The sequence below is a fragment of the Manduca sexta genome, chromosome 20, assembly GCF_014839805.1.
Source record: "Manduca sexta isolate Smith_Timp_Sample1 chromosome 20, JHU_Msex_v1.0, whole genome shotgun sequence".
NCBI lineage: Eukaryota > Metazoa > Arthropoda > Insecta > Lepidoptera > Sphingidae > Manduca > Manduca sexta.
The window spans coordinates 14,717,508-14,736,229 of NC_051134.1; the positions used below are offsets into that span (position 1 = coordinate 14,717,508).

The 18,722-nt window shown below is 37.1% G+C and overlaps 1 protein-coding gene across 1 annotated transcript in view; it reads right to left on the reverse strand.

Moving 5' to 3' along the window:
- Nucleotides 1-2,632: 2,632 nt before the first annotated feature.
- The window catches only part of LOC115447604, a 158,766-nt gene continuing 142,676 nt past the window's right edge, over nt 2,633-18,722 (reverse strand). The window contains exons 3-15 of the mRNA XM_030174746.2: nt 16,732-16,853; nt 10,440-11,255; nt 10,218-10,358; nt 9,930-10,054; nt 9,731-9,859; nt 9,334-9,502; nt 8,305-8,468; nt 7,702-7,869; nt 6,815-7,017; nt 5,986-6,151; nt 5,042-5,175; nt 4,808-4,925; nt 2,633-4,726 (exon numbers count right to left, since the gene is read on the reverse strand). Of these exons, the coding sequence (XP_030030606.2) occupies nt 3,176-4,726; nt 4,808-4,925; nt 5,042-5,175; nt 5,986-6,151; nt 6,815-7,017; nt 7,702-7,869; nt 8,305-8,468; nt 9,334-9,502; nt 9,731-9,859; nt 9,930-10,054; nt 10,218-10,358; nt 10,440-11,255; nt 16,732-16,853 (4,006 nt within the window). The 3' untranslated portion in view covers nt 2,633-3,175. The remainder of the gene's footprint in view (nt 4,727-4,807; nt 4,926-5,041; nt 5,176-5,985; nt 6,152-6,814; nt 7,018-7,701; nt 7,870-8,304; nt 8,469-9,333; nt 9,503-9,730; nt 9,860-9,929; nt 10,055-10,217; nt 10,359-10,439; nt 11,256-16,731; nt 16,854-18,722) is intronic.

The following is an 18,722-nucleotide window of genomic DNA, read 5'->3' on the forward strand; positions in this document are numbered from 1 at the left end:
CTCGTATCTTTTGAAAGATACTCAAGAGACGATTATTGCTGGCAAAAAAATGTGTGCGATTATGGCAACCAATAATTGCCTCGTCGTAATGAGGCTTAACCTTCGCAACGTAAAAATTCGTTCTTATTTATAATATTTTGCATAGAAGTGCATTCGTTAGAGATGGGCCACATGGGGCGGATCGATGATGCGATTCGTGAGCCACTGCTATGCGACCCGTTTACGGGCCGCTATTCTTCCAATTTTGCCGTTTTAGTGACTTTATAGTTAAAACTAGAGAATTGTTAAACCTTTTGAGCAAGTAACATTCTTAATGATTTTTTATAAGTTATGTTTATGAAAATGTTACATTGAAATAAAATACGTTGAGTACACGTTTCTACGTGAATTTTTCTGTGCTGTAATTCGCCGGGCTGCAAAAAGCGACACCGGTAAACAGCAGATATCGAATTATCTGCCAGCAGGTATTTTCGCATTTTGAAGCCGGCAAGTAACGATAAAATATAATACCATGTATTTGCACGTTTGTAAATTGGCTAGTATTTGTCATTTACGCATAGTGTATGCAAACGTCTTAATTAGGTTAATTCCGAATCTTCAGATTTCGCGTGTTATTGGCATACTTATCTTTTTTTTGTATTAAGTATCCAATCCAATTTATTTTGTTTGGTTTGTTTGCTATTTATTTTTTTTTATTATAATATCTATTTAATATCATTGATTGATTGACGATTGCGTGCCAATATTTCGATTTTAGGATATTATTATTTTTTTATTATTATTATTACAGCAAGGGGTAAGTTATTACAATACGTTTATTAAAAATCAAAAATAATAAAAAAGATATATATTGTTGGAGTTCTTTTAATCTTTTTAAAAATGCAGAAAAAATAGAAAATTGTTAGAAAATGAATTTATTACAAATTTGTATTCAATATGGATTGTTAACAATACAGATAGAGAGTTTAAACTAAAGTATGAAGTAATAGTAACAGGCATAAATTTAAGAAACATATACTATCACAGACTACTTAAGTACAGAAAAGCGAATTTTTGATAGAATATAATACATAATTTTTATATACACATTACACGTACAGCTGCAGTTTATCATAATTATTTGATTTAGAAATTAGCTGACGAATGTGTTTCCTCGTAATTTGGAATGTAGATACTTAGGAATGCGATGATTTGTTCATAAGGCACTTGGAACAAATACAGTGAAAACATGATCAGATACATTGTTACATATATCGGACAACTTTATATATTGTTTTATACAGTAAAAAGAAGTTAGTTATGCGTGTTTTTCTTATATTTTACGGAAATTTATTTTTAATTATACTATAAAATCGTTATTCGTTTCATAAAATCTAAATTATTGTGGTGTCATACATAATAATATGTAATCAACACGTAGGTATTTAAGTCGAATATATTTTATTATAAGGAAGAATATTAATAGAACTATAAGTCGAAATCAATTCAGAATATATTGTCGAGGAGACTTAAAGATCTGGATACGTACAGTCGCAGCTCAGCAATGAGGCATTAGATAATCTATGGATTTAGTAATACTTTTATTCTTGATCGCCATCGACATTTGAAGCGCTATTTATATCGTAAATACAAATTTGTAACATCTCCAAATACTTTTAGTATTTCCTTAGAAATCATCAGTTCCTATACAATACAATAGCTTTACGTTTTTACCCTTACCTCCCTATGACGAAGCTCATAAACGCTGTGCAACAGCCGCGAAGCTCTCGCACGACTCACACAAATATTGGAACACATTCTGATTATATCTGAGATAGAAAATTTAAATTGTACTTATCTGTATTTGATTTTTGAATATTAAAAAAATACAGCCTTCCGCGATTTTTAAACGAATAGCCGAGATTAACGATAAAAATAGGTATATTGCGACACAATTTAGGCGGGAACTTAATTAATCAAATCATGTCCATATTATACCTAACCTCTAGACAGCATATTAACAATTACAATATTTATAATATTATTATTATAATTATACGTTCTACTATATTGTCATACTAATACGTGGACCAACTGAAAGTGATTCCATCCCAGATATTGCAGAACACAACATACAAAACGAATAACAGCCAGGAGTCTCCTTATGTACTTATGACGCTTATGAGTTATGACTTATATTTTGTTAGTTCGCGATAAATCCAATATTTTATAGAAAAATATTCATATGAAGAGACAGTTTAGCGTTCGATTTACGTTTATCTGCAAACTTAGGTTTCCATAGGATTATATCAAAGGTTAAAAATGACGTATACTCACAACCTTGAAGGAAAATGTTACGAAATCAATACCTATATAAAAGCTTTTTGTATTGAGTAGGAAAAGCGGGATACATTATATGTAGGTATATTAAATAAATAACGATGAATGGTTAAAAATACAATCCTATGGAAGCCTTTATAATTGTTATTTATAGTTAAATAATTTTATTTCAGGTTAGCATGGAGTGAACTTGAATTCAAAATGTCAAATTATATTGACACATTAATTGACCGCCATATAAAATAGTTATAACCAACCGATTACAAACCGAAATTAGAATGAAATCAAATCACGTAAAAGTATCATAAAGAAAGTATCAAAATAATGTTATATGAACACTTTACATAGGTTTGAGTAAATTTGTACAATACATAGCATGTAGAAAAAATAGAGATTCATTTTATAGAGATCGTACAGTGAAACTAGATCATTGCCAGCATGTAGTACTCCTTATTTTTTGTTTTAACCATAAGTACTCGAAGACTGGCTCACTGTTTGTTAAAATGCAGTAGCGGAAATATCTTTAATAAATAAGGAACGAGAAAAAACACACGTAGTGTTTGGGTATAATGTTTTATCCAAAACAAAACTATTCATAAGATCGTTGCCATTACCACTCGTGCCGGTCGTACACACTCGCGTACCTATCGTCTTACGTATGGGACTGAGCAATGATCTGTTTCAGTGGCAGGATACGTTTAATACCTAAAAATAAAAGCAAATTACAATATTTACAACAGCCGACATCAGTTACACCTTGCGATTAGATATCTAATATACACATTAATAATTTGTTCATATTTTAAAAATAACTATAACGATTTATTCTTAAGACTTAAGAGACCACCGGGGAATGTTAATTATCAATGATTTTCAAAAAGTCGTCGGAAGAGATGTGGACGTCGTCGGGCGGCGCGTCGGCCCGCTCCGCGGCGTCGGGCGCGCTGTGCTTGAGGTCGCCGAACGTGTACGTGCGCGCGTGCGCCAGCCCGCCGCGCCGCCACACCGGCGCCGCACCCGCCGACATTGGCATCGCCAGCTGCACGCGCGACTTGCACAGCTCGTTGTCGCTCAGTTGTCTCTTCAGCTTGTCCTTACCCACCACCAGTTGGAAGCCCCTCAGACCACTGTCACATTGCCGGTTACCCAGTTCGGCCTCACTGAATTGCCTCTTCAGTTTGGCCGCCGATGACTCGATTGGACTGGCACGCGAAGGTTTATCGACTAGACTGTTTTGTCGAGAACTCCTGCTGCCACCTTTCCGGTTAGAATTACTTTTATTTAAGGGTAGGCCGTGCCTGCTGCTGCCCGATGAGCTGCTCGTGTTAGTGTTACTCGGATTAAAGTCTTTTTTGTTAGTTCTTTTTAATGATTCGATGACGTTGTAGAAATGTTCGAGCTCGCTGGCACTGTTGTTCCTGGATCTGGTCACGTTGTTTGTACTATGTCTATGTGGGCGGATTTGAGCTCGGGGTAGGTGGCCGTAGCTGCTCTGCCGTGATATACCCACGGCGGTTTGTCGTCGCGGCATACTGCAACTTTTCGGTACAAACGAATCTTGAGACATGACTACATTTTCGTAGACATGAGCGTTGTCGAAGTCTTCCTGAGATATTAGATTTTGTTTGCTTTCAGTAGTGTCTTTCTTTTGCCCGACTGAGTTACTTTTTTTATGACCGTTCCGGATTTTAACTTCTGGGATTTTCTTAGTTAGTTTACAATCACTGGCGCTACGCGGCAACAAATTAGCATAGCCGTGTTCTTTACCGTCTTGGTTTTGTGACTTAGGACTGGTCGACGACGATGTGCTTTCAGTGTTTCTAGAAGAATTAGAGTGCTTAGAGTTTCTGTTGGATGGAATTACTTTTATAGGTTCCGGCACGGGTTGCTGAGACATAACTTCATGACGTTTTCTGTCTACATCGGGCTTGGATGACTTGTCAAGGACGACTTTCGTCTTATCGCTCTTGCAAATCTTCACACTGAATCTGAATGGTGGTTTAAATACAACTTGTAGTCTAGCTTTTTCGCCAGACAACAAGTTGGTTGCACTTTTGGACGGTCTAGTTTTGCGAGTGCCTTTCGGAACTTGTCTATGATTTCGTTCAGTTAATCCAAGTGGTATAGATTTTGATTTTGGTATGCCTATCGGTTGCGGAGAGCTGAGCAGCCATTTCTGTACCTTTGACAACGCTTCGTTGTCTTTGGTCGGGGAAGCGGGGTGCTTCTGCATAGAACTGTAGTCTATTGTCTCTTTCTTCATTTTCATTTTTCGTTTCTTTACTTTACCTTTATGTTTAGATAGTATGACGTGTTTAGGAGATTTCCCTTCGGCGTTGGTGACTATTGCTGTGTTTTCTTTTGTGACATTAGGGACTTCATCTAGTTTTGCTTGGTTACTTGGCTTCTGAAAGAGGTAATAATTAAGTTAGTATACATCCCTCCCAGATAAATAATAATATATCTTTAAATTGGTTTGTATACTTACTCTCTTTTTGTTGGCATTGTGCGAAGGAGTTGGTTTGTCTCCTTGCTTCTTGAGATCTTTCTTGTTACGATAGGCTCGTGTTCTTAAAGCTACTTTTTTGTTTAGTGGCAGTTTTGACCTAGAACAAAAAAGAAATTATAAATATAATTTTATCGCGTCTTTATTTTATAGATAATACTGCAATAACCCAATTTAATGGACTCATATACACTGTGAGGTAGTTCGAATCCGTACCTAACGGCAGTATGGACTATGAGTCCCTGATCAGCACCGTCGGGCAGACGGACGGTTTCTGTCGTGGAGGAGTGGATTATTGTCACTGATTTGAGCTTTTTCCCGTGACGACCGAAGAAACGTGTGCTTGCCACCTATAAAACAATATAAATTATATTAATCATATTATTCATTAATGATATGTTTCATAATAAATGTACAAAGATGATAATGCATTGATGAAAAATTGAATTGCAAAATGAAAAATGCGCTTCGTATCAACAAGGTGTTTTTACATCAATCAATACGTTATATTAAAAAAAATATATATTTATTAGGTATTATTAGCCTAGCTTAATATGTACTGTGACCATTTCAATCAATTCCATACGCTCTAGCATACTTTAATACCTTATTTTTTGCAGCATATAATAATTTATTTAATACTTCGCGTTTATATTTACAGTCGTATCAAGGATATGGCAGCATCGCTGAGAGAAAAAATGTAATCAGATAATTGATTAATAATTTCACTTATTAAATAATATTTTTTTTTTATTAATTGACTGCCTCGGTGGCGTAGTTGTATTGCACGTCCGGTACAATAGCGCTCTGAGGTCCTGGGTTCGAATCCCGGGTCGGGCAAAGTGATATTTGGGTTTTTCTGCTCAGTATCAGCCCAGAGTCTGGAATTTGTGCCCGATATGGCGATAGGCTCGCCCCCTGTCACATCATGGGACGGAACATACTTGGCGAAAAGTGGGTGCCCTAGTTGCGCCTCTGCATACCCCTTCGGGGATAAATGCGTGATGTTATGTATGTAAATAGTAATTTGTTGCTTTGTTATATTTTCACCTAATCATTAAAGGTTATTAAAAGACAGTTATTGTTCTAGAATAATCACGTGCAAATTCTCAATAACTTAAGAAGACCAAATATTAGGTAAGATGAAAGAAGTTACTCACCAAGAGCGCAATAACCGCGAGTAGGATGAGCAGCACCGCGTACCAATGACGTAGCACCCATCGTTTGAAGCCGGCTATACTCTCGTCAGATAGCAAGAGTTTACGCAGCGTGGCCAGCGGGCCTGACGGGTCCACCTCGCGACACCGTTGGAACACGTCGCAGTACCTTTAAATATTAAACGATATAAGGGTTTTTTATATGGCATGGTAAAGTGACCCCTTTGACTTGATAAGTGAGCGGGATCAAAAAGAATGTCCACTGACGAGAGATGATTATCCCTCCATAGTCGACACAATTATACCGGCCTGTTAAAACCGAATATACACAGGCTGATGCTGCAACGCGACACACTTACGTGGGTCACTATGGCTGGTTTTCACAGCTTGGGTACGCTGGTCGCTATCCGGGCAGATAATATATCCTACCACTAGCAGCAAGGCATTTTAGAGGACTTTTAATTTGACTTTAAAAGATTGGTCGTAAAGTCATAACTGGTAAAACATATAGCGGCGATTATGCCTTGCCGGTCTACGTTGAATGGGCAGAATGTTCACATATAGGCGAATATTATTATGGGTGAAATTATTTTATCAAATGGATTTCACTTTTTCCAATTACAATATAATTATAGTACTTTATAGTATATAGTACACGTCATGGTGGTGTCGAAGTGCAAGATAGAGGCCCCTATTCTCACATTCAAAAAGATCTTTATGATTTTACATTGTTTATTTTTGAAAACATTGATATTTACAAGCACAGGTTTTGCTATATCAATCGTCATCTCTAAAGTAGCTAAACCATAAAATATAAAATTTCACTCCATACCCATTATAATCATTGCACGGCGTGCCCGGCTTGGAGTACATGTCGGGCACGTCGTAGGGCGCGGTGTTCCATCGGAAGGAGGAGATGCACTGGCCGCCCGGCTTGCGGCAGCACAGCTCGCACGCCGAGCGCGGGTCCTCCGCACGCGCCGAGCACTGGCACGACTCCAGACCGTACGCCAGGCAGATGGACCCCGTGCATTCCTGGATATGAAGATTTGGTTATAGAACAGCTAAAAAATTAAAAAGTTGTATATTTGTAAAATGTAGGTCGATGTAACTGACTTTGCCGATGAACAACAATTCAGTCCCTGCCGTGACCATGAAGGATGCAAAGTATTCGAAAGGTCGGGAGAAAACTAAAATAATTAAAACCGCGATATAATCCGAAAAATAGTTTAATTTAATGTCTAACATTCGCGTAAACAAAAGAAATTATTGGTTATAGAACTTTGGAATGGTGATTTTCACTTTAGGCAGGTTTTAAAAAGAATACACGGTATAAGGGTTGAATAGATACGAGTGTAATCAGTGCCGGCCTTGAGGACGGGCAGGGGGATCGCCACCGCCATTTTACAAAGATACAGCTGGGTCCTAAAAAGGTTAAGTTCAGAACAAACCAAAGTCGGAATGAACATGAATATTTGTTTTAAAAGAATGTCCTGACTGAAAGGGTTACGTCTAATAAAAAACTATAGGTAGATTTCACTTTAAAGATGCTCCAGGTTTCTACTTGCAATAACGAAAATGTATAATGCCAAGTAGTTTAGATTACAATGACCACATTGATAGATAGCTTACTGGAAAATTGTACCCTTTGGAAACAACACTAATTCCAGTGTACTTATGATTTACAATATATAAGACTTTCCAACTAGTAATACTTACTCCCATATAACACACGAGTTCCTTGTCGCAGCGCGTTCGGTTTGGTTTGTGGCGGCTGGCGGGACAGGCGGGGCGCTTGCCGTCACAGTGGGCCGCGTCGCGACAGCCGTTGTCCGACCGACACTTGTCGCCGAACTTGAGCGTGCACGACGCAGTGCAGCACGGACCCTGGAGGGAATATTAGCATTTAATACCTACTGGCACAGTTCACTTTTCATTGCGGATATTAGAGACTTACAAACATTAAGTTATTTTATAGTACGGCAATGATACTACACTACATCTGACGTTAAGAAAAATCTAAGGAAAATGTCGATCAGCGTACATCATCCCTCATGTTGACTGTGTATCAAGTGGCCTGTCTAAATATTTTTTTCACGTTCCGCTTGCAAATCCAATGTTAAACGAGAACACGTATGCCGAAAAATTATTCCTTAATGGTGCGGCAACTTGAATGTTACTGTCTTCTTATTGACAGTTACACAGTTAACATATCTTTTATCCTAAATTATGACGTTTGTCTTGAAGCAACTCGTCATAACTTACTTTAGCTGTTACTTTTCATGAAGCATATTAATTATACATATAGTTCGTGATCAGTACCTGACTGGGGCTGCAGACACTGTGCTCGGTGAGCGTGCAAGGCTTGTAGTGCGGGCGCGCCGCCTGTGGTCTGCAGCATACATCGGTACACTCCGAAGCCCAGCCGCAGTCGCATTCCTCGCCTTCCTCCACCACGCCGTTCCCGCATATCGCTGGTTGAGGCTCTAGAAGAATTGCGTTATTGAACTTTAGATTGTTCCCTGGTCGATTGAAATTAGTTTGACTTAGAAATTACTTTTATTCGTGGTTAACAAAGTTTATAGTTTTACAATCTCTCGGAAACTTAAAATGACGTTTTAGCCGTTCTTAAAGAGGCGATAAATAACAATACAGTAACACGTGCACAGTATGTACAGTATTAGTCAATATTTTTCTGTGGTGTGTTTCATCAAGAATTTGCTATTAATTCATCATATGCAATTCTCTCTTCTTTCTTTTTGTAGAATATTTAAAAACTTTTTTGGTAAAAATAACGTAACCATAACACGTGTATAAAATATAAATTCTTCATAACAGTTCGTTCGTAGACATAGATCTGTTTGTGAATCATAAACAAGATAATAAAACCAACGCTGACACACATAAAAGTACTTCTACCGTAAGCAGATAATGTATTTGTGTGACAGAACAGACTACCCTAATTACGAGTGGAGGGAAGCAAAACTGAGGGGAGAAATGGCGCCGACGAGGGGACGTCATATCATAAGTCAGCGGTGGATATCTCGTCCCCTTCCCGCAGGGTTTGTTGTGCGAATTAATAAGGAATATCTGGAATGCTTGGAAAGTAAGCTTTCCGTTTCTGTTTACGTAAGTACACCTTGAAAATAAAGATATATCCCTGAGTTTACTAACTTATAAAATACTACCGGTGTTTTCTATCTTCTTTTATTAGATCTAGTTTTCTTTATAAGTTCCTTAATATTTTATCAGCTATTGTATCGCTTCTGTGGCAATTCGACGTACACAATATTGAAAATTGTTCTCAGAGGACCACTGAACTAGCTAGTATTGTCTATTAGCAATATTTACCTGTAAAGCAACCTTTAGGTGATCTGGCCTTGTTGTTGAGCACCGGGTCGATGGCCCGCAGCGAGCACGGAGAGAACTTATTGTTGTTCTTACGGTCACCACTGGTCGCTCGGGCAAACATTATGTAGTTGCCGTCTTCTCCAAATGGCGTGCATACTTCAGGATCGTGCTATAATATCGTGTGATTTTTTTTTTTAAAGTATGGTTTGTGATATTATAATTATAAGCAATTTTTTTCATTGTAATATTAGATGGTATTGTTTTTTCCCTACAGTAGTTTTTTAAACCTAAATTTTTATGTTCATAAACAATTCAGATTTTAAATGTATGTTTTTAAATAAACTTTGCATATCCTAGTAATTTTTAATTAAGTTCTAGAAAGTTAATATAGTCTCACCGGTGATCCAAAATTATGTCCAATTTCGTGTGCGAGTGTGACATGTGAGACGGCAGGCGGCACGTGTTTGCCGTAGTTCAGCAACGTGACTATTCCCGTGTTCAGAGACTTCATGCTGCCCCGGTAATGCTAACAACAACATATCGATTAAATCTACACTCCACATATAAAATAACACACATTTTGTCGTTCACCTTACCCCGTTCTTCTCACAGACGCCACCGGCGTTTTTAAGGTCGCCGGTCCAGGCGAGTCCCAGCGTGCCCATTTCGAAATCCCTATACGTAAACATGTATGCCAAACAAAACGCGTCGTAATCCTCCTCTGTAAAATAAAAATGTACGTTTAACTTTTTATGCAAACAAATAATATGAACGGGTATAGCAATTCTCTTTACAAGCGCTTGTAATTTCGTTTATTAGCGTCGTCGTATTCACCCGGAAAAATACGTTCAACCTCCTTATGCCATTGAAAAGGAATTACGAACCCGAAAAAAGCTCCAAATATTTTTCCACACCGTAGTTGTTGGGAAATCTATAAGCCGGATCTTTTAGCGCGTCCAACGTGTGAACCTTTATCCTTTTGATCATAAATGTGATGTTGTCTGGCTTGCCGTCTTGATTGAAGTCTGAAACGGATTATGTAATAAGTGCACGTTTATGTAATGCTATTGTGTCGGCGGTCGGGCTCAAAGCTAGTCGATTGTTACCTGTCACTTTGTATATGGCGTTGACTTTCTGTACGTGTCGCGTCATGACCTCGATGCACGCCTCCTCCGAGCCGTATCTCTGGTAGAACATGTGGTCCGCTTGTAAATACACTAGACACGTTGTTTTCCTGGGGTCGACGGTGGCTCTCTTGTTAACATGGCGGCCGTCGTCGGTCGCGTTGGCCGACAGCACCGTGTAGCCCACGGGCTCTTTCTTAACTATGTCTTTGCTCACTGTGACGACGCCCGCTTTCGTTTTGATCACTTCCACGTGAGTCTTTGGCTTCGGTCTCGACTCTTCGGAGTCGAGTCGCACCTTCGTGATGAGGTTACTTTTATCGATTTTGGTTTTCGGTTTTCTCGTGCTAAGCTTATTATCGAACGGCTCGCCGTTACTAGTGTAGGGGACGTCTAAGTCTAAGGGTAATTCGGGATTTTTCTTTGGCTCGTCATCTTGCATCTCGTCTTCGGGGAGCCATCTTTTCTTGCGTCTGTGTAATTCACTGCGTAAATCTTCAGAGTGGTTGTTCAGAGAAGACAGTTGGGGAGGTCGATGTTCAGTAAAATTGAATAACTCAGCTTTGGTTCCGAGCGTGCGTTTGAGATGCAGAAGATGTGAGGCGCAGGGGGCCGCTTCACTGTTCTCGTGCGGGTGCTGGACATCTGACCGTCTGTATATGACACTGTGCATGTTGGGATGTTCTACGTTATATCTAGACAATGGCTCCACGTAGTACTCCTCTGTTGGCGTCCAGATCGTTCCGTCAAATAGACCGTCTGCAGTAATTATACCGTAAACGTGAGACGAATCGTCATCTGAAACAAACGACGGAATCGTGCCAGTTAGTACAAGTGCCTCTGTAAATAAATTAATTGTAATTAAAAGATCCATATAAACAATCAGCTCAAAGAGCCCACTATTTCAAAATAAACCTTTGAAATACAAACAAGTCGGGGACTCGGGACGCTCAAATAAATGTCTGGCGATATTTTATGCAAACTAATTCGAGGTGCAAAGAGCCTCGGGAGTTTGAATGAATTAAAATCACGACTTGCAGTCGCACTCAGTGGGGAGGGATAGAAACCACTCATAAATAACGGTAATTACCCACTACGCCCTGCCACCACCTTACACTCCATTTCTCTCGTCATTCATTTTGTAGCATAAGAAAAATCGACTGCGTTGAACAAACACTTTTAAATCTTTTGATGTTCAACTGTATACGTTAGTTGTTGAGGTTTTTCTTTCTTATAAAATTATATACAAATTTGATTTTATTATCTAAAGCCTAAAGTTTGCGATAACGTCTGAAATAAATTAAAGCATGCCGGGACATAGAGAAACAAGAATTGGGTAAGTAATACGATAATAAGTATGACAACGGTTGGATAGGCAAACCACTGTTCATTTCAAATACTACTTTATTTAACTAATACGAAGAGTTTTTTTTTAAATATTTCATCTTAAGATTGAAGTATTTTTCTCAGTAATTAACACAAGTTATAAAATTAACTTAAACTAAACGAGTTGCAGATTCGCATGCAACGCCATGAAAGCCGATAAAACTCAGTTTTTAATTATGTGTTTGAAAAGCTATTAATATACTGCGGTGTCGTCGCTCGCTATACGTAAATATTAAGAGACCTTTCACGAAACAATGCCTCATTAAACTTTCAAAGTAATTTCGACAAACTTCACTTTGTCTTCACTCAGATGGGCCGTGGCGTCACAAAATTATATTCGTTTTATTAAGTTAGTTGCAGAATGTACAAGTTTGTTGGGCCCGTGTTTAATTGCTTGTTTTGTGAGTTGGCACTCTTTAGTGCATCTACGTGTAGGCACTACGCTTAAAATTGTTTAACGGTGCGTGACAGCCATTCGTCTTCTCGGGAGAGATTGCGATGGCTTCTTAGATCCATATACCTACTTAAAAGCTTCTAATGACTTCATTACTCAGGTGTACTAACGATGAAGAAAAACTCGTTAATTACATTTAATGTATTTATAACATTGCTGTGGCGGGATGAGATCATTCACAGTCTAAGATTAGAATAGAATGGCCTGGGACATTAGTTTCGTAGAACAATCTGCATAGTAATTGCTAATGAATTCTGATCCAAACTCCTAATATTATCAGGATTCTAAGCCTTGGAAATAGACCACACAAATATTAATTTAATCACTTTCTGATAATGATTATCAAAGTATTTAGTTTGTAAAACCAAATCCCCATACAAACAATAAACTTATACCTTCACCTATAAAACTCATCCATCTGATTGGGAACATTCATTTTAAATGCTATTAACGAGAAGGCAGTTTTAACTGGACTTATAATTAAAAGAAACCGGCACAAAGGAGTAAGTCGTTAAAAGAAAACAATTCAATTTCCGCAAGCCGTCGAACAATTAATGGGAGCTGGGAAATAAAAACCGATGCAGAGAACTGCTATGATGGACAAATCGGTTCGTTTGTTGAAAAAGATTTTTCCGAATCGAGAAACCGAATGAGCATTATATTCAGGAGGGACGGAATAACAAGGGGACCGCTGTGTGTTTTATTTGTGCGGTGCTTAAGTCTCTTTTGTCGTTTTACTAAACTACTACATAAAGATTCATCGCAGGTATGGGTATTGATGGTACAATAATTTTCTTTAGATGTCGATATTTCGTATTGTGGCATGGGATTAGATACAATTGAGGATATTTGGTTTATTTTTGGAACTTGTATCTTTCAGGAGAATAATACAGGAATGTTTTATTGTAAAAACTAATGATTACGTAGATATGCCAAATACAAATTAAGTAACAATTAAAATTGCGATAAAGTCGTACCTGACAGGAAAAAGGGCAGCTTAAATACTAGTCACATGTGCTTGACATGCCAACTTGTCAAGCCATTAAACCTAAAAGTTTATAGTGCGTGCAACGTGATTACAATATTCAAGCAGTAAGTTGCATGAGCCACGTGAAGAGCCACAGTTAACTTGAAATAATTGGACAAAAGCCACGGGAATTGTAAAGTAGTTCACATAGGTAGGTAGGTTACATTTCAATCGCTTTACAGAACGACGGGCAGATTGTTAAATTGAGCGGGATGATTTGGTACTCATGTCTTGCTTGGTTTAGAAACGTCATTACATTAGTTGAGATATTATTTTTTATATTAGCTCGAATTGAAGTACCTTTATTGGACTTTATTATAGAATTGTTTTTTGTTTATAATAACCTTAAATTGGAAACACATACCTATTATATTTTGTCCTCATACTGAAAATAAGGGGAAATTAGAAGTTATGCAGGTAAGTATACTAGAACGTCAAAGAAATAATTTCAAAGGAAATAACACGGCAATAGGACTTTGGCCTATTGTGCATTTTATCTAGCCTGATGTAGTTTAAGTGGACCGCTCAATTGGCAGATACGTGTGTAGTTTTTGTCGTCATGTTGGCTGCATGAATTGGCACAAACGAGCCAGGCGGCACGTGACTCGGTTTGCGACAGTTCCTTATTGTCTAGGACTGATAGACCCTCCTTTCATACAACTATCGATTATTCGGGCGCACGTTATATCCGCTTTAGATTTGATATGCCAAACATCACGGATATTCTATTTTCAAAATAAGGAAAACAACGCTTTTATCCATTTTTTGATATTCGAAAATGTTTCGTAGAAATTCGTTTGTGTTTTAGTTGTTTGGATTTAAGCTAAAACAAGTATGTATTTTCTGTGTTTATTTTTGAGTTTTGCGTTTTTATTTCAGCGTTAGTAAACACGACTTAATCCAATCTAGCATCATATTACGTACAATTGACAGACACTATAAACAATTTCTTTTATACCGTTGGCACATAAAATATGTCGGATATACAAGTGTTCACTATACGTCAAAAGCGACACTTTACACTTGACAGCTGCCCTTGCATTTCAGGTCAAAGTCGTCGTTAGCGGTGCACCTTGCTAATTTGCGCCAACACCACACTAGTAAAATACCTGTTCCATTACGAAAGTACCGGCAAGCCCTTCGACGTGTTGACGAAATTGTTCATAATTGTAGTTGTGTATTAACAAATAGACACTGAGTATCGAGTATTTAGTAGAATAACATTATGTTTTAGTTTAAAATGAAAATTGTGTAGTTACGTGAACTTTTTTGGATAATTTGAATTTTAAAATTAGTTACGACACACTTTTGAAATTATTGGAATAATGGTTCTTAATATAAGATCAAGGTTTTTTTTGTTCTGAATAAATAAACCAAGTGATATAAAAATCACTTTTCGAACAAAAGCGCCAGCCCTCAATTTCGGCTAAGAGGAGTTGTAAGTTGCATCATTTAGCTTATCAGATGTCGTGAGTGTACAATGAAGTATTATGGTTTTTATCGTCCTAGCATCTGGTGCAGATAATTAGTCCCTTCCTTGTCTCATGTTGTAAGCTGCAAGTTATTATTCACTGACTTGCGCGTCTTGTGTTAAATATTGCAATGCTTAGTTTTGAGACCCTAGGTCACATTTTATGTATAATTAGTGCTATGTATAATTAATTAGAACTATATTCTTATAAGCAAAGATTTATATTTTTATTGGCTGAATATAAAATATTTTAAATTTAAAGTTTAATGTCAGTTTAAAGTAATTTATAGTTCATTTTCAGCTCGTATTCCATTTTCTCTTTTACATAAAACGTTGGATAAAATAGTATGACTTTTTACTTGAAATATAAACGGATGCCAGAATTTTAATTTTAACAGAACACCGAGAATCCAGTTTTATATTATAAAAAGTATGTGGCTTTTTTGACCAAATAAATAAAATTACTTTATCGTATAGTTAAAAATGGAAGTATAAAGGTTATTTTCAAAATTTTATCTATTGTATTTAAAATAGTAAGCCCAAAATGGTGAAAAAAAAATAAGGACAACAAATATATAAATAATGTCAAATTTTAATAAAGGCCTTCTTTCTTTAACAGATTTCGTAAATGATGAAATTGGATATTAGCGCACCTGTTAGGACTGAAGTCAGGTTTCCAAATGAGTTTTGATTACTTTAATTAAATGAATCAACGAGTATTTCACTTCTTAATTATTATGGGCGGGAGTTTCAGCGAAATGTTTAAACATCAGGAATAAGAAAAGCAAAATCTTGTTATTAATTAGAGAAGCATTATTGCTTGGCTAGTGATATCACCTCAGCATAAGGTGTATTTTAATTATGGACTTGGGATAAATACCGAAGTACAATATCCTATCTATATTTAGTGTTTGAATTGCGAAAATTCAATAATAGAAATATTATTATCAGATAATTCATATGAAGAGTAATAAGTTCTAAAGAGTACATCTTTGACTGTATTGGTTTATAATTTATATATTTCCATAAAATATTTAAATCTTGATATTGTCTAGAAACCTGCGTATTATAAAAATAAGATTCAATAACGTTTCTCTTACAAAGTAGACAAGGGTATAGGCATTCGGAATGCCATTACATACATCTCTAGATCTATACAAAAAAATTGGGAGACCTTTGGCCAGCGATAGGACGTTTAAGGTTTTATAGCTTTTCTTTTTGGGCTTTATGTGCTAAACGTGACATGGGGTGGACAGAATGTATATGGTAATGAAAGAGGCCTTCGTGTGGCGTTGTAAATTAAAAGTATAGAAACGATGACATCGGGCATGTCATACAAATATAATACGCATAGCTTGATCTTATCGATTTCATGTTAACTGTCGACAGCACGATAGAAGGTCATAATTTACTAATAGTATGTAAGATTTTAAGAATTATTTTCAATGTTAACAACTGACTCACAATCCCTGGACATTTGTATAAATGTTTGTTATCAAACGAGGACATTTCTAACCAGGGCGGATTTCGCCCGCAGCACATAATGTATTAGAATACGATCATTCATTCAATGGTCTACAATTAGAATATCAGCTAGACATACGGGTATATAAGAATAGCCCAACCCATTAGCCATTATAGAAGATGCCTTTGGAACATCGAAGCATTAAAATAAAAAGTTCCTTAGCATCCAATGCCAAGGTAACGAGCGCAAAAGCTCGCAGTGCTTTGTAATTCGAATTTTGTTTTTTTTAACCCGACTATACGTTTGTTAGCCTGGCAAGAGCTCGCTTTTACAAATACACCGGACTTTTGGGTAAGTGCTTCAAGCGCTCGCAACCCTTGGGAAGTTTGGTCTTGTTAGTGTTTATGAGTAGTCATCCCACTCAGGCGACCAGCTTGCTCGTCTCGTCGTTGATTTGTATGTAAAACCTACCTTCTAACTTCCCCGAGTAAACTTGGGCCGTGTTGTAGTCCATCTGCCCCGCTGAAGTATGGAATTGGACGCCGTCCGCGAACACTGAACTTGGGTCTGGCCGCAGCACCAGTTTGAAGTCTCTGTAACAGAAAAATCAATAGCTACACAAATACGGTACGATGGGGTAATAGTGCTACAATTACAATACGGGATATATAAGGCTAAATAAGTTTATTTAAGGCTGCAGAAAAAAAATGTCCTATAAAGACATTAAATATATGTAAACACAATATTAGGAATGGAAATGGACAGTAAATAAAAACATACATTTTCAATTCAACGCAATTATGTAAATAATATACAAAATAATATACAGTATAAACAGGTGGATAAAGTTTCTCTTCCTAGCAGTTGACCGCGAGCTCCCAATAAGTAATGTGTTAAAATAAAAAGTTGCCAACTAAAAACATTAAGGGCACGAGTTGCCAGTATATCACGGTTACACCTCAGATTTATTAGCCATTAGACGGGCTCCGAGTATTTAATGCGAGTATTTGAGCCGTGTTCGTAGTTCTAAATCATAATTAGCCATACGTGCAATAACGATATATGAAACCCTGTTACGGACTGAACACCGACTGTACACTGTACATACCTAGCTGGAACTGCATTAAGGAACCTTGTTACTAATAGTCATTAGTTAGCATCATGGATATTTCGGCCTTTATAATTTAATATGACGAAATTTTTGAGGCAGAAATATCCATGATTATTAATTATTTTTACGTTTTTCTTCAACTGCGAGAACTAATCACTAACTAGACGTGAATTTAAATTCTTTACTTGCCAATACTTGTTTAGTTACCCAGATTAAAGGCGAAACAAAATGTATGAAAATGGACCTTGAGGTATCGCCTTAAAATATTTTGCTAGTAGCAGTATCAGTTGGTTGTTAACCCTCATGGCATTTTAAATTTAGAAGGGTTACAAATTTAATTTTAGATATTTTTATATTTTATCTGTGTTTCTTTCTTCAGTTCTATTTTTAAATTTTTGACATTGTTTTATTGGGATGGTATTTACCTATTTATTGTACTTTATAAATTGATTGTAGAAGACACGATTTGCTTAAAGCTTTTATTTTCTTATTTACAAAGAATACTTAACAGATTTCACGCAGCTACGTACACCTGTCTTTCACAATCAGCCATTTTTATTTAGCGTACTACCATATTACATGACAGATTTAGTATCATGACATAAAATAAACAAAATGGTAAATTTCCAAATCTGTGAATTACAAAACGTTACATAAAAATGATGTCACTATTCTTTTGGGTGATGCCATTCTCCTTGAAATAACATTGTTACGTTTTAATAATATGATGATTAATGCATGCGATAATTTATTTAAATGAGTATAAAAGGCTAATTACTTCACGTAATATCAATTTAGGACTATGAAATTTATAATATAAAGTTCTAGGCTCTACTAGATGATTGAAAAAACTCTGAGAAGTCACGTTTGCATCTTCGCTTTGACTGCAAAATAATATACAGGAAAACCTTTTAATTTAATGTAATGTCATGTCACTGCCTCGGTGGCGTAGTTGTACTGCATGCGCGGTACGACAGCGCTCTGAGGTCCTGGGTTCGAATCTCAGGTCGGGCAAAGTGATATTTGGGTTTATCTGCTCAGTATTCCGAAGTCTGGAATTTGTGCCCGATATGGCGATATGCGCGTCCCCTATCACATCATGGGACGGAACACACTTGGCGGAAAGTAGGTGCCTTGGTTGCGCCTTTGCATATCCCTTCGGGGATAAATGCGTGATGTTGTGTGTCTTATCATGTCTTTTTGACTCCGCCTGTAAGCCAATAAAGTTTTCACAATACACTCGGATCGCGGAGCTAACGAGATATGTGTAATGATGTTAGGCGAGCGGAGGTCTCGTGTTTGTGGGTGTAACTTCGTTATACAGAAACTTGCGCTGATTCTATTCGATGCA